This window comes from Salvelinus sp. IW2-2015, linkage group LG37, assembly GCF_002910315.2.
Source record: "Salvelinus sp. IW2-2015 linkage group LG37, ASM291031v2, whole genome shotgun sequence".
NCBI classification, from domain to species: domain Eukaryota; kingdom Metazoa; phylum Chordata; class Actinopteri; order Salmoniformes; family Salmonidae; genus Salvelinus; species Salvelinus sp. IW2-2015.
Window position 1 is genome coordinate 19079054 of NC_036876.1, and position 22516 is coordinate 19101569.

Sequence of the window (22516 nt, forward strand, 5' to 3'; positions counted from 1 at the left end):
ATTCTGCCTCCCACTTGTCCAGAAAGCTCCTGTTTTCTGCCTTTCTTTTCGCCATTTTTGGGAAGGGATAGCGCGCTGACAGTTGTAGCGTCTATGTTGCTATGACTACTGTCACAGAGGAGAGGGCGTTTCTGGGTCCTGTCCTGATTGGCGCGCGAAAACAACAGCAGAGCATTATGGGATTCGTAGTATTAGCGGTGAATGCGCTGTATAATAACGGCGGGCCAGCTCTAGTAGTAATTTGGTATTGTCTCGCGGGCCAAATACAATTACCCCGCGGGCCAAATTTGGCCCGCGGGCCAGAGTTTGACACCCATGCCTTAGAACCTGGAATTAAATCATTTGATTTACACAACATGCCTACCACTTTGAAGGTGCAAAATATTTTTTCWTGTGAAACAAAAAACAAATAAGACAAAAACATAGAAAACTTAAACGTGCATAATTACTCACCCCCCCAAAGTCAATACTTTGTAGCGCCACCTTTTGTAGTAATTACAGCTGCAAGTCTCTTGGGATATATTTGGCACATCTAGCCACTGGAATTTTTGCCTATTCTTCAAGGCAATACTACTCCAGCTCCTTCAAGTTGGATGGGTTCCGCTGGTGTACAGCATTCTTTAAATCATACCACAGATTCTCAATTGGATTGAGGTCTGGGCTTTGACTAGGCCATTCCATGACATGTAAATGTTTCCCTTAAACCACTCGAGTGTTGCTTTAGCAGTATGCTTAAGGGTCATTGTCCTGCTGGAAGGTGAACCTCCGTCCCAGTCTCAAATCTCTGGAAGACAAACAGGTTTTCCCCAAGAATTACCCTGTATTTAGCACCATCCAGCATTCCTTCAATTCTGACCAGTTTCCCTGTCCCTGCCAATGAAAAACATCCCCACAGCATGATGCTGCCACCATGAATACATATGCACGCACCACTTTCTGTTTTAAAAAAAATCGTTTTTCAAACAAGTAATTTTTTTCATTTCACTTCACCAGTTTGGACTAGTTCTCTGCTGCCAATAACTGGAACGAACTGCAAAAATCACTAATCTCCCTCACTAGCTTTAAGCACCAGCTGTCAGAGCAGCTCACAGATCACTGCGCCTGTAAATAGCACATCCAACTACCTCATCCTCATACTGTTATTTACTTAACTTATTTTGCTCCTTTGCACCCCAGTATCTCTACTTGCACACTCATCTTCTGCACATCTATCACTTCAGTGTTTAATTGGTATATTGTAATTATTTCGCCACTATGGCCTATTTATTGCCTTCCCTTATCCTACCTCATTTGCACACACTGTGTATATAGCCTTTCCCCCCTTTTTTTTCTATTGTATTGACTGTACGTTTGTTTATTCCATGTGTGACTGTTGTTTGTGTCGCTTTGCTTTATCTTGGCCAGGTCGCAGTTCTCAACTAGCCTACCTGGTTAAATAAATAAAATGTAAAAAATTCAGACCCTTTACTCAGTACTTTGCAGAAGCACCATTAGCAGCATTTTATAGCCTCGGATCTTCTAGGGTATGACGCTACAAGCTTGGCTCACCTGTAGTTGGGGAGTTTCTTCCATTTCTCTGCAGATCCTCTCAAGCTCTCAGGTTGGATGGGGAGCGTTGCTGCACGGCTATTTTCAGGTCTCCAGAGATGTTCAAATGGGTTTAAGTCCGGGCTCTGGTTTGACCTCTCAAGGACATTCAGAAACTTGTCCTGAAGTCATTCCTGCGTTGTCTTGGCTGTGTCCTTAGAGTTGTCCTGTTGGAAGGTTAACTTTCACCCAAGTCTGAGGTCCTAAAGATCTCTCTGTACTTTGCTCCGTTCATCTTTCCCTCGATCCTGACTAGTCTCCTAGTCCCTGCCACTGACAAACATCCCCACAGCATGATGCTGCCACCAACATGCATCACCGTAGGGAAGGTGCCAGGTTTCCTCCAGATGTGACACTTGGCATTCAGGCCAACCATTCTTCGTGGTTCCGAACTTCCATTTTAAGGATGATGGAGGCCACTGTGTTCTTTGGGACCTTCAATGCTGCAGACATTTTGTGGTACCCTTCCCCAGATCTGTGCCTCGACACAATCCTGTCTCGGAGCTCTACGGACAATACCTTCGACCTCGTGGCTTGGTTTTTGCTCTGACGTGCACTGTCAACTGTGGAACTTTATATAGACGTGTGTCTTTTCAAATCATGTCCAATCAGTTGAATTTACCACAGGTGGACTCAAAGTTGTAGAAACATCAAGGATGATCAATTGAAACAGGATGCACCTGAACAAAATTGCTATTCTCATAGCTAAAAAATGTCTAAATCTGTTCGCTTTGTCATTATGGGGTATTGTGTATAGATTGAGTAAACATTTTCATCCATTTTAGAATAAGGTTGTAACGTAATATAATGTAGAAAAAGGGAAGGGGTCTGAATACTTTCCGAATGCACTGTATATGGAAAAATACATGTTTAAACATTTCAACCAATCAATTGGTCATTGGTCGAGAGAACAGACGTGGGGACAGCCCTCGTCTGTTTGTTTATTTATTTATACTTGTTTTTGTATTGTGCTGGGCTAATTTAAAAAATGACTTCCATGTTTGAATAAAGGTAAATACAATATATAATTTTTTTTACATCTTTAAATCAGAAGTGGTAGTAGACGGTGGGAAAAGTACCCAATTGTCATAATTGAGTAAAAGTAAAGATGCCTTAATAGAAAATGACATAAGTAAAAGTGAGGCACCCAGTAAAATACTATTCGAGTACAAGTCTAAACGTATTTGGTTTTAAATATACTTAAATATCATAAGTGAATGTAATTGATAAAATATTCATAAGTATCAAAAAGTAGAAGTGTAAATCATTGCTAATTCCTTATAGTAAGCAAACCAGACGGCGCAATATTGATTTTTTTTAACATTTATTTGCTGCTTGCCAGGGGCACACTCCAACACTCGCATCATTTACAAACGAAGCATTTGTTTTTAGTGAGTCCGTCAGATCAGACACGGTAGGGATGACCAGGGATGTTCTCTTGATAAGTGTATGAATTGGACCCTTTTCCTGTCCTGCTAAGCATTCAAAATGTAATGAACTCTTGGCTGTCGGAAATGTATGGAGTAAAAAGTACATTATTTAATTGAGGAATGTAGTCAAGAAAAAGTACTTTAAAGTATTTTTAACTAAGTACTTTACACCACTAGTAGTAGACCCCCCCCCCCCCCAAAAAAAAATGCAGCCTTGCTCATACCCAACTATTTGAAATACCGTAGGCTACTAAAATCATTCTAAAAGGCACAATTATGCACTTTAGCCAGGCTTTAGGACCATGCGGATAGGAAGGCTGTTTGTCCAAAACCCAAACATCAATCTCAACTATCCTATCAGAGTTGCTTGTTGTGACAATTAGGTCGGCTTTAGAGCAAATCCAGCGCATCTTTTGTAGAGCATTGGTTCAGAGGTGGAAGATGGCTGTAGATGGCTAGGTAACTGCTGTTTGTTTTCACTTGAAATTAAACTCAAGTTTTTAATCCCGGTGGTAAACTCGTTCGTAGAAACGAATTGCTGTATGACGCATTTGTAGAATGTTTGGTCCCCTATCGACTGACATGACTCTTCCAGTCATAACAGTTGCCGACCCCTGGTTTAACCCCACCAAAACTCAAAATATGCTTGTTTTACACCATTGTTTATAGTTCCATTTTAAACACTGTATAGCTTCAAAACATGTTTAAAACTATTATGTTGATATCATGGATGGTTAGTCCTTGCATCCATAGCTCTGTCTGAATAGAAGTGGTTACATTTTTACCACCCCATCCCTAAGCTGTTTACTCAAAGGTGGCGAGGTGACCTCTTTGTTGTGGTTTGAACTGCAGATTGCCACCATAATCGCATCGTTCTTCAACTGGTCATTCAGTACAGAACCGCTTCCATTCAAATAAATGTTGAACACTGTACTGAACACACCCCTGTCTTTGTGAATGTTTTGTAAAGCCCTGCAGGACAACCCTCTTTTGAAATTTGTTGTAATCAAAAAAAAAATTTGCATACACATATTTAGCAGATGTTATTGCGGGTATAGCGAAATGCTTTTGTTCTTAGCTCCAACAGTGCAGTAATATCTAACAATACACACATCTAAAAGTAAAAGAAAGGAAATTAAGAAATCTATAAATATTAGGATGAGCAATGTTGGAGTCCGGATTATAGTCCCCACTTGGGACACCCGAGAGTGGCGCAGCGGTCTAAGCACTGCATCTCAGTGCTTGAAGCGTCACTACAGACATCCTGGTTCGAATCCAGGCTGTATCACAACCGGCCGTGATTGGGAGTGCCATAGGGCGGCGCACAATTGGCCCAGCGTCGTACGGGTTTGGCTGTCATTGTAAATAAGAATTTGTTCTTAAGACTTGCCTAGTTTTTAAATAAAGGTTAAATAAAAAAAGTGTTAAAATATACAGTATATAAATGTGTGTGATGGGATGTATGGACACTATGTGGATAAAATATTTAGAATATCTGTAGGATAGAATAGTGTAAATATATACAACAATAGTTGAATAGGATGGCATTGACTAGAATACAGAATTTACATATGAAATGAGAAAAACAGTATGTAAACGATATAGAAAATTACCAGTGTTCCATTATTAAAGTGGCCACTGATTCTATGTACATAGGGCAGCAGCCTCTAAGGTGCAGGGTTGAGTAGCCGAGTGGTAGCCTGCTAGTGACAGTGACTAAGTTCAGGGCAGGGTACTGGGTGGAGGCTGGCTAGTGATGGCTATTTAAGTCTGATGGCCTTGAGATTGAAAAACAGCTTCTGTCTCTCGATCCCAGCTTTGATGCACTGGTACTGACCTTGCCTTCTGGATGATAGCAAGGGTGAACAGGCCGTGGCTCGGGTGGTTGATGTCTTTTGATCTTTTTGGTCTTCCTGTGACAGCTGGTGCTGTAGGTGTCCTAGAGGGCAGGCAGTGTGTGTTGGGCAGACCACACCACCCACTGTAGAGCCCTGCAGTTGCTAGCGGTGCAGTTTCTGTACCAGGCGGTGATACAGCCCGACAGGATGCTCTCAATGGTGCATCTGTAAAAGTTTGTGCGTCTGTGTGGCTGGACCTTTTCAGATTGTCAGTAATGTGTATGCCGAGGAACTTAAAGCGTTTCGCCTTCTCCACTGCGGCCCGGTAGATGTGCTCCCTCTGCTGAATCCATAGTGGTGAAACTTCCACATCCGGTTGCGAACAACACATACGTTAATTCAAACAAAAAATACTGTTTATTTTTCATTGGACATCAATGCACGTGTGATAGTACATCCTCTGCTGCACTACGATTTTTTTTGTACCTTGATGCTTCTCTCCACTGTCTTAAACAAAACAAAGACAACAAACGCTCCTGGGTGCAGCCAGTGGTGCCGTTTCCCCTAATGCGGATCTCAGCTTTAAAGGGAAAGTGCACAAAAAAATGTTAAGCACATTTTCTACTTATAGAAATGGTATCCGTGAGTTTCTTTGTCTCTGCGTGCAGCTTGAACTAGTGTTTAGCGCAATGATTGGAAGTGTTCAGGATCAGCTAGCATGCTAATTGATCCCAAAGACGTACAGTCATTGCGCTAAAAGGATACCATTGTAATATAATTTGGGCTGAAAACTAAAACTATCAAATGCATAAGTATGCAGAATATAGGCCTATCATAAAAACTTGTCGATTAGGTTGCATTTTGAGTGAAACATCCCCCGTCAAGGCACTCAGTGGTGTTGTGCCATCAAAACTAGAGCTGTCATTTACGTTGTGAGTTGCGTTAGCAGAATGTGATGCTCATATTTATGGTCTATGATATCAGTCAGCTCTTTACCTGAACTGCAGACAAATGTGTCAAGTGTTGTGTATTTTCACTGTACCTATGTTGGAAGCCGACTCTAATCTGTCTCTACCTTTCCTTTTATATTTCTCCTCAGTGGGTACCTCATGGGTTGAAGATGGACACAACACATTACGAAGACAGAATGGCGAAGGACTGCCAAAGGTTTAAGCTTCGATTGATTTAAGCTGGCCTAAAACATTATGATAAGAGATTTAAATTGCAAATGAAGAATTGACAGTAACATTTGTCCCTGGCAATAAGCCTTTGACCATGTTTGAGTGATGTATTAAATGTCACAATGTGCATCTCAATAGTCAAGAGGCTTCCTATCCTTGTCTCCTTTCCTTCCACTTAAATGGTGCGATGGAATTCCCTTACAGGCTGTATTGCTAACCTGTCTTCAGTTCAGTAATGCAGATGGCGAGAATATGTGGAGACAAAGCCACTATAGACCATTGAGATGCACCCATTGGAAGGAGGGACACTTTCTTGATTATAAATCTGAATAAGCAGTAAATTTGTGGGTTGTTGGGGTTATTGATAAGTAATGTTTTGTAGACCATTCTACCTTTCTAAATGCCTTCCAACATGTCACTTGTGTGTCTATTAGGAACTTAAATAAATGTTATTTCCAGAAAGCTTGTCATTCTCTAATCACATTTTTTATAATATACTAGTAATATCCTTCTTACTTAAATGGATTCTTCGGTACTTTTGTAATCTTTATAACCAGTAGTTCTGAAAGTAGGGCTCACAAGCCAAAATTGCACACTACCCATTGCTCTGCTGTGTGCGCATCTTACTAGCTGTCAGTCATATAGCGAGGGGCTGAAGCTACTTGGTGAACTCAGATTTCTATTGGGCTGGCCCACGTAGGGGAAAATGTAGGGAAAATCGCGCAGCACAGCTTCCAGAAAAACTTTTAAACTAGGAATGTTGTGGCTAATTGAGAAGTTCATAATTCTCGGGTTAAAGTTATCCGTCACTGCGACAGATTTCCATCATATGGATGACTCATTTCACTCCAGGTTACACTTGCATGTCTAAAACCAGACAAAATATTTATAAATTATAATGGAGCTATACATTTTCAAATTACTGCCCTTTTTAATGGCTGGCAAATTGATCATGACAGACAAATTGGTCATTTAAAAATCGGTCATTCGAGGCCTCCTGAGTGGCACAGCGGTCTAAGGCACAGATCCCAGGCTGGCCGTGACCAGGAGTCCCATAGGGCGCGCACAATTGGACTGTGTGAGGCTACCTGCCCCTCCCCCTCCAAGGTATAGGTTACTGTAGCTTACCTACAACGTGTGATTTAGAAGTTAGGGAGTGTCACGCCTTCTCCCGCTCCAGCACTTGACCGCTGGTTTACTAACATCAGTCTTGGCAACCCATCATTACGCACACCTAGACACTCCCCTGATTACTTCCCCTTATCTAGTACTCTGTAGCCTCACTCATCAGGCAGTATTGGTTATGTTTTCTTGTACAGACACTTCTTCTTTTGCATCTCTTCAAGTTTGTTATTATTAAACTCACCATCTGCTGCCTGACTCCCTGCATCTCTGTTAGAGACAGATTTTTAATTGGAGAAGAATGGATTAACTTTTTCAATGCTAGTTAAAGGAGACTATAGTTAGGTTTCACATTGGAGTCGCATCTCGCGCCCCACACTTCTCTCCATAGTGACTGGCAGCACAGTGTTTGTCTTTCATTATGATTAAACCATGCTGTCACGGCAAAATACAATTTCCTCTTAACAACTTTCCTATGAAGATTAAATTGTTACCCGCAAGCTGTTCTATCCTCACTGATATTGTAATTGTAATGTTGATCTAAATGTTTAAAAAATATATATATATATTTCAGAGGTATAAAATGAACTGAAAGGAACGATATAAACCGGTAAAAAAAAAATGGGGTTCAAACCGGTACATTTTTTGTGTTCGAACCGATTCAGAACTTTCTTGCTGGTTGGAACAGTGGAACGGAACTAATAAACAAATGGCTCTGTTCAGAACGAAATGATTGGAAAATTATTTGGGTTCCCCCTGATTTATAAATATTTTTTTATACATTATTTTAACAGAAGTTGACAGAACACATTCTCATTTACAGCAACGACCTGGGGAATAGTTACAGGGGAGAGGACGGGGGATGAATAAGCCAATTGTATGCTGAGGATGATTACTGTAGGTGGCCATGATGGTATGAGGGCAAGATTGGGAATTTAACCAGGACACCGGGTTTAACACCCCTATTCTTACGATAAGTGCCATGGGATCGTTAGTGACCACAGAGAGTGAGGACACCTGTTTAACGTCCCATCTGAAAGACTGCACCCTAATCACTGCCCTGGGGCATTAGGATATTTTGTGGGCCTGCAACACCACTTACAGCAGCATCTGTTGTTTGGTCTCCCATCCAGGGACCAATCCTGCTTAGCTTCAGAGGCAAGCCAGCAGTGGGATGCAGGGTGGTAAAATTGTAAATGTGCATTATACAACAATCTCCCTTAATGTGTATGATATATAGTGAAATAAGGATTGGTGTGTTCAAATACACTCAATTAGTATTTGGTAGCATTGCCTTTTAATTGTTTAACTTGGGTCAAATGTTTTGGCTAGCCTTCCACAAGCTTCCCACAATACGTTGCGTGAATGTTGGCCCATTCCTCCTGACAGAGCTGGTGTAACTGAGTCATGTTTGTAGGCCTCCTTGCTCGCACACGCTTTTTCACTTCTGCCAACAAATTTTCTATGGGATTGAGGTCAGGGCTTTGATGGCCACTCCAATACCTTGACTTGGTTGTCCTTAAGCCATTTTGCCACAACTTTGAAAGTGTGCTTGGGATCATTGTCCATTTGGAAGACCCTTTTGCGACCAAGCTTTAACTTCCTGACTGATGTCTTGATGTTGCTTCAATATATCCACATGATTTTCCTGCCTCATGAAGCCATCTATTTTGTGAAGTGCACCAGTCCCTCCTGCAGCAAAGCACCTCCACAACATGATGCTGCCACCCACGTGCTTCACGGTTGGGATGGTGTTCTTCGGCTTGCAAGCCTCCCCCTTTTTCCTCCAAACATAATGATGGTCATTATGGCCAAACAGTTCTATTTGTGTTTCATCAGACCAGAGAAAATTTATCCAAAAAGTATGATCTTTGTTTCCATGTGCAGTTGCAAACCGTAGTCTGGCTTTTTTATGGCTGTTTTGGAGCAGTGGCTTCTTCCTTGCTGAGCGGCCTTTCAGGTTATGTTGATATAGGACTCATTTTACTGTGGATATTGATACTTTTGTACCTGTTTCCTCCAGCATCTTCACAGGGTCTTTTTGCTGCTGTTCTGGGATTGATTTGCACTTTTCGCACCCAAGTGCGTTCATCTCTAGGAGACAGAACGCGTCTTCTTCCTGAGCGGTATGACGGCTGCGTGGTCCCATGGTGTTAATACTTGCGTACTATTGTTTGCACAGATGAACGTGGTACCTTCAGGCGTTTGGAAATTGCTCCCAAGGATGAACCAAACTTGCGGAGGTCTACAATTTTTGGCTTATTCCTTTAGATTTTCCCATGATGTCAAGCAAAGAGGCACTGAGTTTGAAGGTAGGCCTTGAAATACATCCACAGGTACACCTCCAATTGACACAAATGATGTCAATTAGCCTATCAGAAGCTTCTAAAGCCATGACATAATTTTCTGGAATTTTCCAAGCTGTTTAAAGGCACAGTCAACTTAGTTTATGTAAACTTCTGACCCACTGGAATTGTGATACAGTGAATTATAAGTGAAATAATCTGTCTGTAAACAATTGTTGGAAAAATTACTTGTGTCATGCACAAAGTAGATGTCCTAACCGACTTGCCAAAACTATAGTTTGTTAACAAGAAATCTGTGGAGTGGTTGAAACACTTAGGTTGGAGTCATTAAAACTAGTTTATGTAAACTTCCGACTTCAACTGTATGCATGTGTATATAATATAAACTCAGCAAAAAAAGAAGCGTCCCTTTTCCAGGACCCTGTCTTTCAAAGATAATTTGTAAAAATCCACACAGATCTTCATTGTAAAGCGTTTAAACACTGTTTCCCATGCTTGTTCAATGAACCATCTCAATGCTGTGTTACAGGGAAGACATCCTCTTCCCTCATGTTGTACCCTTCCTGCAGCATGACAATGTCACCAGCCATACTGCTCTTTCTGTGTGTGATTTCCTGCAAGACAGGAATGTCAGTGTTCTGCCATGGCCAGGGAAGAGCCCGGATCTCAATCCCATTGAGCACGTCTGGGACCTGTTGGATCGGAGGGTGAGGTGCTAGGGCCATTCCCCCCAGAAATGTCTTGGAACTTGCAGGTGCCTTGGTGGAAGAATGGGGTAACATCTCACAGCAAGAACTGGCAAATCTGGTGCAGTCCATGAGGAGATGCACTGCAGTACTTAATGCAGCTGGTGGTCACAGCAGATACTGACTGTTACTTTTGATTTTGAACCCCCCTTTGTTCAGGGACACATTATTCAATTTCTGTTAGTCACATGTCTGTGGAACTTGTTCAGTTCTTGAATCTTGTTGTGTTCATACAAATATTTTGTTTATTATAAARTTGCTGAAAATAAACGCAGTTGACAGTGAGAGGATGTTTTTTATTTTTTTATTCATATATACTCATACAGAAATCTGTGACTTAAGGATGTATGGCGAAAAACCTACATTCACTAAAGGTAGTCTTAATTTTCAGCAGCAAATCATATCACTCATATCTGTTGTAGTACGAATAAAATTCACAGTGGAAAACATTAAAGCTACAAAACAATATCTAAAGTGTATCAGCATCTCTGTTCAGAGATTAGAATCATACAGTACCAGTCAAATGTTTGGACACACCAACCCATTCTAGGGTTTTAATTTATTTTGACAATTTTCTACATCGTAGAAATAGTAAAGACATCAAAACTATGAAATAACACATATGGAATCGTGTGGTAACCAAAACAGTGTTAAATCAAAGTATACTTTATATTTGATATTTTTCATAGTAGCCACCCTTTACATTGATGACAGCTTTGCACACTTGGCATTCTCTCAGCCAGCTTCATGAGGTAGTCACCTGCAATGCTTTTCCAACAGTCTTGAAGGAGTTCCCACTTGCTGAGCACTTGTTGGCTGCTTTTACTTCTCTGCAGTCCAACTCATCCGAAACCATCTCAATTGGGTTGAGGTCGGGAGCCAAGGTGGGTTCAAGGTGGGAGCCATACATTCGGAGATCATCCATTCACCTACTTTGCTTCTCACAAAGACACGGCGGTTGGAACCAAAAATCTTAAATTTGGACTCATCAGACCAAAGGACAGATTTCATGTCCATTGCTCGTGTTTCTTGGCACAAGCAAGTCTGTTCTTCTTATTGGTGTCCTTTAGTAGTGGTTTCTTTGCAGCAATTCGACCACAAATGCCTGATTCACGCAGTCTCCCCAGAACAGTTGATATTGAGATGCGTCTATTACTTGATCTCTGTGAAGCATTTATTTGGGCTGCAATCTGAGGTGCAGGTAATTGCAGATTTCTAAGGCTGGTAACTAATGAACTTATCCTCTGCAGCAGAGGTAACTCTGGGTCTTCTTTTCTTGTGGCGGTCCTCATGAGAGCCAGTTTCATCATAGCGAGTGATGGTTTTTGCAATTGCACTTGAAGAAACGTTCAAAGTTCTTGACATTTTCTGGATTTACTGACCTTTATGTCTTCAAGTAATGATGGACTGTCTTGCCATAATATCGACTTATCCCTATTTGGTATACCATTCCTACCTTGTCACAACACAACTGATTGGCTCAAACGCAATAAGAGGTAAAGAAATTCCACATTAACTTTTAACAAGGCACACCTGTTAATTGAAATGCATCCCAAGTGACTACCTCATGAAGCTGGTTGAGAGAATGCCAAGCGTGTGCAAAGCTGTCAAGGCAAAATCTATTTTGATTTGTTTAACACTTTTTTGGTTACTACATGATTCCATATGTGTTATTTCATAGTTTTGATGTCTTCACGATGTAGAAAAAAATAAAAATGAAGTAGGTGTGTCCAAACTTTTCACTGGTATTGTGTTTTTCCCCCTATATATTAATTTTTTCTCTGTAATTTTCTCTGTTTAAGGTGTTTTGATTTTTTATTATTTGAACACACCATTGAAAATGAGACCCTGGTCTAAATGTGGGTTCTCTGTATAAATAAAGTATTACCAAAGCTTATACAATGTGTGGTAATATTGAATCCAAACTGAATTCATGCTAGTGAAAGTGTGAATTCTGTTTGGAGATCCAGGCATGTAGAAATAAGTGCATGGAGATGATACACTTTGGCTGGATGTCCAAAAGGTGGTGCTCTTTCCCTATCACAGCTCAAATTGAGAGCAGCGCATGGGGGCAGTAGATCTGTGTAGAACTTGCCACTAATATAAACACAGATCTAGAAACCGATTTCCCTGCACACAATCGTAGGTGCCAGCCAGTAAATTCTGTGAACAACCACAATGATGTGTATCAATAAAAACAAGCAGTGGTGTTACATTGACCACTATTTTCTCTATAAAGAAAAAGTAACAGTTCAACAACACACAAGATCTAGGCCTGGTATTTGATGACATACCCATTAAAATAAGTGACTTGGAGTGCATTTACCACAAGAAGGGGAAAACTATAGACCTGTGTCTATTTTGAGTGTGTTGTTTAAAGTGCTAGAAACAGTAATTTATGATCAGATACTGTTGAAGTTGGAAGTTTACATACACTTGGGTTGGAGTCATTAAAACTCATTTTTCAGCCACTCCACAAATTTCTTGTTAACAAACTATAGTTTTGGAAAGTCGGTTAGGACTTTGTGCATGACATAAGTAATTATTCCAACAATTGTTTACGGACAGATTATTTCACTTATAATTCACTGTATCACAATTCCAGTGGGTCAGAAGTTTACATACACTAAATTGACTGTGACTTTACACAGCTTGGAAAATTCCAGAAAATGATGTAATGGCTTTAGAAGCTTCTGATAGGCTAATTGACATCATTTGAGTCAATTGGAGATGTGGATGTATTTCAAGGCCTACCTTCAAACTCAGTGCCTCTTTGCTTGACATCATGGGAAAATCTAAAGAAATCAGCCAAGACCTCAAAAAAATAATTGTAGACCTCCACAAGTCTGGTTCATCATTGGGAGCAATTTCCAAACGCCTGAAGGTACCACGTTCATCTGTGCAAACTATAGTACGCAAGTATAAACACCATGGGACCACACAGCCGTCATACCGCTCAGAAAGGAGATGCGTTCTGTCTCCTAGAGATGAACGTACTTTGGTGCGAAAAGTGCAAATCATTCTCAGAACAACAGCAAAGGACCTTGTGAAGATGCTGGAGGAAACCGGTACAAAAGTATCTATATCCACAGTAAAACGAGTCCTATATCGACATAACCTGAAAGGCCGCTCAGCAAGGAAGAAGCCACTGCTCCGAAACCGCCATAAAAAACCCAGACTACGGTTTGCAACTGCACATGGGGACAAAGATTGTACCTTTTGGAGAAATGTCCTCTGGTCTGATGATTGATTTCCACTTTTCGCATTCTGGGATTGATTTGCACTTTTCGCACCAAAGTACGTTCATCTCTAGGAGACAGAATGCGTCTCCTTCCTGAGCAGTATGACAGCTGCATGGTCCCATGGTGTTTATACTTGTTTGTACAGATGAACGTGGTACCTTCAGGCATTTGGAAATTGCTCCCAAGGATGAACCAGACTTGTGGAGGTCTACAATTTTTTTTCTTGGCTGATTTCTTTTGATTTCCCCATGATGTCAAGCAAAGAGGCACTGAGTTTGAAGGTAGGCCTTGAAATACATCCACAGGTACACCTCCAATTGACTCAAATTATGTCAATTAGCCTATCAGAAACTTCTAAAGCCATGACATAATTTTCTGGAATTTTCCAAGCTGTTTAAAGGCACAGTCAACTTGGTGTAAATAAACTTCTGACCCACTGGAATTTTGATACAGTGAAATAATCTGTCTGTAAACAATTGTTGGAAAAATTATTTGTGTCATGCACAAAGTAGATGTCCTAACCAACTTGCCAAAACTATAGTTTGTTAACAAGAAATGTGTGGAGTGGTTGAAAAACAAGTTTTAATGACTCCAACCTAAGTGTATGTTAACTTCCGACTTCAACTGTAGTTATTTTTACTATATTCTACATTGTAGAATAATAGTGAAGACATCAACACTATGAAATAACACATATTGAATCATGTAGCAACCAAAAAAGTGTTAAACAAATCAAAATATATTTTATATTCTTCAAAGTAGCCACCCTTTGCCTTGATGACAGCTTTGCACACTTCTGGCTAATTGAGGTAAAACAGTAATTCTGCTCATACATTATACATGTATGAACTACACATTGACACATCCAGCCCAAAGCAGGAAGTTTAAAAAATACTAACTAGTTGCTAAAGTTCTGGAGCATGTCTTTAAAGAGAGATGTGTATCTATCTCTCTTTACACTACACAAGTATCTCTCCTGGACCTAGTTTGTCATCAAAGTAATGTAGTGCAAAGAGGCCCTAAATGCGATGTATCACATCACTAAACAGAGTCATCTAGGACTGGGCCATGGTGTTTCTGGTCATTTTGCAGAAGGCTGACCTGGGCTGTCATAGGAACATTTCATTTACAGTCTGTAAGAACTTATAAAATATACAAAAGTGGGAACAAAACAGAACCTTGGGAGAATCTGTGTTAGTGGTGCACTTGGCTGAACAACAGTGACCCACCTTAACCTATTGTACCATTAGTAACCGTTTTTATGATGGTCATAAAATCAAGAAAGTATGTATTCATAAATACAGTATCTATTGTATTACCTTTTTATGTTATTACTGCACATAGGGATAATAATTGTCTTTTTATTTTTATTTATTTTTTTATTTCACCTTTATTTAACCAGGTAGGCTAGTTGAGAACAAGTTCTCATTTGCAACTGCGACCTGGCCAAGATAAAGCATAGCAGTGTGAACAGACAACACAGAGTTACACATGGAGTAAACAATAAACAAGTCAATAACATGGTAGAAAAAAAAGAGAATCTATATACAATGTGTGCAAAAGGCATGAGGTAGGCAATAAATCGAATAATACAATTTAGCAGATTAACACTGGAGTGATAAATCATCAGATGATCATGTGCAAGAAGAGATACTGGTGTGCAAAGAGCAGAAAAGTAAATAAATAAAAGCAGTATGGGGGGTGAGGTAGGTAAATTGGGTGGGTAGTTTACAGATGGACTATGACAGCTGCAGCGATCGGTTAGCTGCTCGGATAGCAGATTTTTTAAGTTGTTGAGGGAGATAAAAGTCTCCAACTTCAGAGATTTTTGCAATTCGTTCCAGTCGGGCAGCAAGAGAACTGGAAGGGAGCGTCCAAATGAGGTTTTGGCTTTAGGGATGATCAGTGAGATACACCTGCTGGAGCGCGTGCTGCGGGTGGTGTAGCCATCGTGACCAGTGAACTGAGATAAGGCGGCACTTTACCTAGCATAGCCTTTAGATGACCTGGAGCAGTGGTCTGACGACGAACATGTAGCGAGGGCCAGCCGACTAGGGCATACAGGGTCCAGTGGTGGGTCGTATAAGGTGCTTTAGTAACAAACGAATGGCACTGTGATAAACTGCATCCAGTTTTGCTGAGTAGAGTATTGGAAGCTATTTGTAGATGACATCGCCGAGTCGAGGATCGGTAGGATAGTCAGTTTTACTAGGGTAAGTTTGGCGGCGTGAGTGAAGGAGGCTTTGTTGCGGAATAGAAAGCCCATTCTTGATTTGATTTTGGATTGGAGATGTTTGATATGAGTCTGGAAGGAGAGTTTGCAGTCTAGCCAGACACCTAGGTACTTATAGATGTCCACATATTCTAGGTCGGAACGTCCAGGGTGTGATGCTAGTCGGGCGTCCGGGTGCAGGCAGCGAACGGTTGAAAAGCATGCATTTGGTTTACTAGCGTTTAAGAGCAGTTGGAGGCCACGGAAGGAGTGTGTATGGCATTGAAGCTCGTTTGGAGGTTAGATAGCACAGTGTCCAAGGAAGGGCCGGAAGTATATAGAATGGTGTCGTCTGCGTGGATCAGGGAATCGCCCGCAGCAAGAGCAACATCATTGATGTATACAGAGAAAAGAGTCGGCCGAGAATTGAACCCTGTGTACCCCATAGAGACTGCCAGAGGACCGGACAACATGCCCTCCGATTTGACACACTGAACTCTGTCTGCAAAGTAGTTGGTGAACCAGGCAAGGCAGTCATTAGAAAAACCGAGGCTACTGAGTCGCCGATAAGAATATGGTGATTGACAGAGTCGAAAGCCTTGGCCAGGTCGATGAAGACGGCTGCACAGTAATGTCTTTATTCGATGGCGGTTATGATATCGTTTAGTACCTTGAGCGTGCTGAGGTGCACCCGTGACCGGCTCGGAAACCGGATTGCACAGCGGAGAAGGTACGGTGGGATTCGAGATGGTCAGTGATCTGTTTGTTGACTTGGCTTTCAAGACCTTAGATAGGCAGGGCAGGATGGATATAGGTCTGTAACAGTTTGGGTCCAGGGTGTTCCCCTTTGAAGAGGGGGATGACCGCGGCAGCTTTCCAATCCTTGGGGATCTCAGATGATACGAAGGAGAGGTTGAACAGGCTGGTAATAGGGGGTGCGACAATGGCGGCGGACAGTTTCAGAAATAGGGTCCAGATTGTCAAGCCCAGCTGATTTGTATGGGTCCAGGTTTTCCACTCTTTCAGAACATCTGCTATCTGGATTTGGTAAAGGAGAAGCTGGGGAGGCTTGGGCGAGTAGCAGCGGGGGGGGGCGGGGCTGTTGGCCAAGGTTGGAGTCGCCAGGAGGAAGGCATGGCCACCATTGAAATGCTTGTTGAAGTCTTCGATTATCACGGATTTATCGGTGGTGACCGAGTTACCTAGCCTCAGTGCATGGGCAGCTGGGAGGAGGTGCTCTTGTTCTCCATGGACTTTACAGTATCCCAGAACTTTTGGAGTTAGAGCTACAGGATGCAAATTTCTGCTTGAAAAAGCTGGCCTTTGCTTTCCTGACTGACTGCGTGTATTGGTTCCTGACTTCCCTGAACAGTTGCTATCGCGGGGGCTCTTCGATGCTATTGCAGTTCGCCACAGGATGTTTTTGTGCTGGTCGAGGGCAGTCAGGTCTGGAGTGAACCAAGGGCTATATCTGTTCTTGGTTCTGCATTTTTTGAACGGAGCATGCTTGTCTAATATTGAGGAAGTAACTTTTAAAGAATGACCAGGCATCCTCAACTGACGGGATGAGGTCAATATCCTTCCAGGGTACCCGGGCCAGGTCGATTAGAAAGGCCTGCTCGCAGAAGTGTTTTAGGGAGCGTTTGACAGTATGAGGGGTGGTCGTTTGACCGCGGACCGTGCGGATACAGGCAATGAGGCAGTGATCGCTGAGATCTTGATTGAAGACAGCAGAGGTGTATTTGGAGGGCAGGTTGTCAGGATAATGTCTATTAGGGTGCCCATGTTTACGGATTTAGGGTTGTACCGGTGGGTTCCTTGATGATTTGTGTGAGATTGAGGGCATCAAGCTTGGATTGTAGGACTGCCGGGGTGTTAAGCATATCCCAGTTTAGTCACCTAACAGAACAAACTCTGAAGCTAGATGGGGAGCGATCAATTCACAGATGGTGTCCAGGCACAGCTGGAGCTGAGGGGGTCGGTAGCAGCGGCAACAGTGAGAGACTTATTTCTGGAGAGATTAATTTTTAAAATTAGAAGTTCGAACTGTTTGGGCATAGACTGGAAAGTATGACAGAACTTTGCAGGCTATCTCTGCAGTAGATTGCAACTCCTCCCCTTTGGCAGTTCTATCTTGACGGAAAGTGTTAAGTTGGGTATGGAAATCCCAGAATTTTGGTGGCCTTCCTAAGCCAGGATTCGGACACGGCAAGGACATCAGGGTTGGCAGAGTGTGCTAAAGCGGGTGAGTAAGGCAAACTTAGGGAGAGGCTTCTGATGTTGACATGCATGAGGCCAAGGCTTTTTCGATCACAGAAGTCAACAAATGAGGGTGACTGGGACATGCAGGGCCTGGGTTTACCTCCACATCACCCGAGGAACAGAGGAGTAGTAGGATGAGGGTCGCTAAAGGCTATCAAAACTGGTCGCCTAGAGCGTTGGGACAAAGAATAAAAGGAGCAGATTATGGGCGTGGTAGAATAGATTCTGGGAATAATGTGCAGACAGGGGATTGGTGGGCGCGGGTACAGCGGAGGCAAGCCCAGGCACTGGGTGATGATAAGAGAGGTTGTATCTCTGGACATGCTGGTCTCAATGGGTGAGGTCACCGCATGTGTGGGGGTGGGACAAAGGAGGTTCAGAGGTACGGAGAGTGGAACTACAGGGTCCATTGCAAACCAAAACAATGAAAATGATAACTAGCCTGAACAACAGTATGCAAGGCATATTGATATTTGAGAGAGACATACAATAAGGCAAAAGTGATTGCAGGTCTTGATTGGAGAGCTAGCTAAAACAACAGGTAAGATAACAGCAGCAATAACAGGGTGCTAGTCTAACACAGCAACAACAGGTAAAAATGTGCGACGACTAGGCAGAGAGGGTCGGATTAACTACACACAGATCCTGAGTTAAAGCACAGAGCCGACAGATAAAACACAAATAAACAGAATGGAGTACCGTGAATTAATGGACAGTCAAGCATGCATCAGCTATGTAGCCAAGTGATCATAGTGTCCAGGGGCAGCCGTAGATGGAGCAGGGAGGCCTCCACTAAGCTAGCACGCGGCGTTTAAAGTTAGTAGCCCGGGGGGTGGTCTGCTCAGACGAGGGGGTCTGCTCAGACGTGGTCGTGTCGACAGAGAATCCAAGCCGGATGGCGAAAGAGAGGTTGTGAGTTGTAGAATTGTGTTTGCTAACTGGTGCTAGCTTCGTGAGAGTGGCGCTAGCTGCGCTAGCTGCGAGCTAGCTGTGAGGATCAGAAGTAGTGGCTCAGGGATTACGGCAGGAATCCGGCGTTGTTGTCGAGAGACTCCGATGCTGGTATCAGCGGAGTCAATCACCACCTTCCGAGAGCACCTGAAACCCCACCTCTTTAAGGATATCCTGGATAGGATAAAGTAATCCTTCTAACCCCCCCCCCTTAAAGAGTAGATGCACTATTGTAAAGTGGTTGTTCCACTGGATATCATAAGGTGAATGCACCAATTTGTAAGTCGCTCTGGATAAGAGCGTCTGCTAAATGACTTAAATGTAAATGTAAATGGTAAATTGGTGAGTAATATCCAGGCTAATAACAGGCTGGTGTCTGTGCAGAAGGTAAAAGCTACTAGCAGCGGCAAATAAACCGCTAAATTAGCTTGTAGCTGATTTAGACCAGTTGTGATGGATTGGCAGGGCTCTGTGTCGGCAAAAAAGGTCCAGTCCAATTGGCAAAAGAGGTATTGTAGCCCAAGAATTCGCTGGTAACCTCTTCGGCTAGCCGGCAGATGGGCCTAGCTCGAGGCTAGCTCAAGGCTAACTGTGCTTGCTTCGGGACAGAGGTGTTAGCCAGTAGTAGCCACTCGGTTGCAGCTAGCTAGCTGTGATGATACGGTGTAATTGTCCAGAGCTTGCGTCAGGAATCCGGTGATGTGGTAGAGAAAAGCAGTCCTATAGCTTCTGGGTTGATATCGCGCTTGCAGACTGGCAGGTATTGGCCCGAGCTGAAGCTGGCTGTGTCCGAGTGAGGGTGAAGACCGCAGCAGTGGCTAACTGACTACTAGCTAGTAGCTAGTTATCTGGCTAGCTTCTGATTGGGGTTACGGTTCTAAAGTATAAAAAATAGCAGGTCCGTACCACATTGGGTGAGGCGGAATGTAGGAATGTATATTCAGTTCCTAGATGGAAAGTGAAATTAAAATATATACGAAATGTATACGAAAAATACGAGGACTATTTACTATTTACTATTTACACGGGACAAGACAAGACAAAACACGTCCGACTGCTACGCCATCTTGGATTAATATAATGTAATAATTATCCTTGCAAATGTGTTCACCAAAGACAAAAACAATATTTTAGGACAAATGTCCCCTACACTTCAGTGTTGCATTGACCAAACTTTAGCAATATTGGGCAATAGGAACCTGATGAACCTGATGAACCTCACACATTTCAGCAAATAAACACCTGTTTCAGATTAACACTGGATCTAAAGGTTACCATGAATTGTTTACGAGGTTTAATGTTTGATTTGTTACATTAAATAATTCAGTAAATACTCAAATATTACGGCAATCATCCATTTTTATCGGCTGTAAGACACTGCTAGCGCTGAGAACTGCTAGCTAACTGGCAAGCACAAAAACTATTTTGGGAGTACAGACCACTAGAAATTGGCAGATCACCCTCTAGTAGTGAAAGTACGAACTGCCGGAAAGGCACAGTCGGAGGTCAATGATTATCCTGTCAAAGAAAAGTTGTATTTTATTTTATACAGGCATAGTAAGACAAAATAAATGTGACACGGTGTGCAAATGATAACATATTAGTACAAGAAAAGCTGGTATTAAACAATTAACTATACAAATGTGCAAAAGCTAAAATAGAAGCCTGTCTCTAATAAGCGCCTGTATTGTTGCGTGATTTAAGCAAATAAACGCCTGGGCTATTAACTAAGTGTTTTGGTACTTGTTCTTGTCACAATTAGCATAGCAGTGCACCATGTCTTGTCCAAGGTTTCTGTGTAGCCAACTCTGCTCCTCAGCATTTTCTTTCAATGTACACAAGAGGCAGCTAGACACAAAGATCAACAATTCCGTTCCCTGTCTGCATTGTTTATTTGACATTTTTGTAGAACAACGCTTTCATTGAAGAACCTCTCTAAATGTGGGCAATAACATGACAATGGCCAATACTACTTTATAGTGTTTTCAGTAGGCCTCCTATCATGTTCTTTATATTTCATAATGATACTTTGAAAAAGTTAGCATTTGTAATCATTGACATTTACTATTTAATATGAAGTCACAGTGAGGGATCAATGCATGACTCTAAAGACATCCTGGACATTAGCACATTAAGTTTGTTCCTAAATGTCAATATGGATTTCTAGTTCATCTGCATTCTGTCTCTATACAGAGGAACAGCAGGCCTTATACATGCCTGTCCAAATTTCCAATCACATTTCAAAGTACCTGAGATTAGGATTATAACATCAATGTGTAACTAACATATTATAAATGCTTATAAAAAGTAATTATAGATTTGAGAATGAAGTCGCTTCCTTTATCCATCGAAACATGTGAAACATGTGCGCAGGGCACACTATTCAGGTCTTATAAGACAGTAGCAAAACTCCACAAGTCCATTAAGGCCTCAGCCTTTTGTTTTGCTGAGAGGCATGCTGTTGAGACGTATCACGGCTATGGCTTATTCCATTTGAATGATGACATCCGTTTTCCTCAGGTTGAACCTTGTGATCAAATGAACATGATGAGAACAAATCAAATCAAATGTATTTATATAGCCTTTCTTACATCAGCTGATATCTCAAAGTGCTGTACAGAAACCCAGCCTAAAACCCCAAACAGCAAGCAACAATATGGATAAATCTGAAGGCATACAGTATGTGTAACATTTTGCTGCATTCTCAGTATCATCATTCTCTCTCCTGGTTTAATTTCCTTTAGCTCTTTCCCCTAGCACCCACCCTTTCAGTGTCCACCACATGAGGCTTCTGAGGTGAGAAGGGCTCATAATAATGGCCGGAACGGAGCAAATGGAATGGCATCAAACACCTGGAAACCATGTGTTTGATATCGTTCCACTGATTCCACGCCAGCCATTACCACGAGCCCGTCCTCCCCAATTAAGCTGCCACAAACCTTCTGTGTCCACAGATCTGAAAAGATAATACTATATTATAATAATACCAGGTCCCTGTGGTGATGGAGAAGCACCTGAATGCTCACACAGTAGTCATTCATGTTAGTAAAATATGACTTCAGAGGGCTTATAGGCAGGTTAAAGGAGACAGGCAAGCGTGTTCTCATTTCCGGGCCGCTACCAAGAATAGGTCACGGAATGCTGTAGTCATCTCTTCTGCCTTAAATGCAACTATTTCTCAATGGATTTGGAGTACATTGACAATTCTGACCACTTTTGTGAGAAGCCCCAGTTTTACAAGAGGGATGGCTTGCATTCAAATAAATATGAAAAGGGCAAAAGTTCTCTTATAAAATATTGACTCAAATACAGCCAAACCCCTGCTCAGGTAACTCATCTCATTCCCACTATTTCACAGCGTTATCATTGTACTGCTACTGATAACCATATTTCCAGGGGTATAGTCTGTAAAATCTTGTGACCACACATTTGTATTCCACTGTTATCTCTGTTTTTTAAATTGTACCTTTATTTAACTAGGCAAGTCAGTTGAGAACAAATTCTTATTTACAATGACGTCCTACCGGGTAGCAGTGGGTTAACTGCCTTTTTCAGGGGCAGAACGACCGATTTTTAACTTGTCAGCTCGGGGATTTGAGCCAGCAACCTTTCAGTTACTGACCCAACGCTCTAACCACT

The 22516-nt window shown here is 42.0% G+C and overlaps 2 protein-coding genes across 3 annotated transcripts in view; one reads left to right on the plus strand and one right to left on the minus strand.

Annotated features, from left to right (window-relative positions):
- Positions 1-6498, plus strand: part of LOC111960315 (oligosaccharyltransferase complex subunit ostc) — a 17163-nt gene extending 10665 nt beyond the window's left edge. Inside the window, exon 4 of the mRNA XM_023982278.2 lies at positions 5955-6498. Coding sequence (XP_023838046.1) covers positions 5955-5973 — 19 coding nt within the window. The 3' untranslated portion in view covers positions 5974-6498. The remainder of the gene's footprint in view (positions 1-5954) is intronic.
- Positions 6499-20750: 14252 nt separating this feature from the next.
- The window catches only part of etnppl (ethanolamine-phosphate phospho-lyase), a 29894-nt gene continuing 28128 nt past the window's right edge, over positions 20751-22516 (minus strand). For both annotated transcript variants that reach the window (XR_011475013.1, XM_023982188.2), the window contains one exon: positions 20751-21404. Coding sequence is in view for 1 of the 2 variants with exons in the window: in XM_023982188.2 (XP_023837956.1) it covers positions 21300-21404 (105 nt within the window). In the remaining variant the exon portion in view is untranslated. The remainder of the gene's footprint in view (positions 21405-22516) is intronic.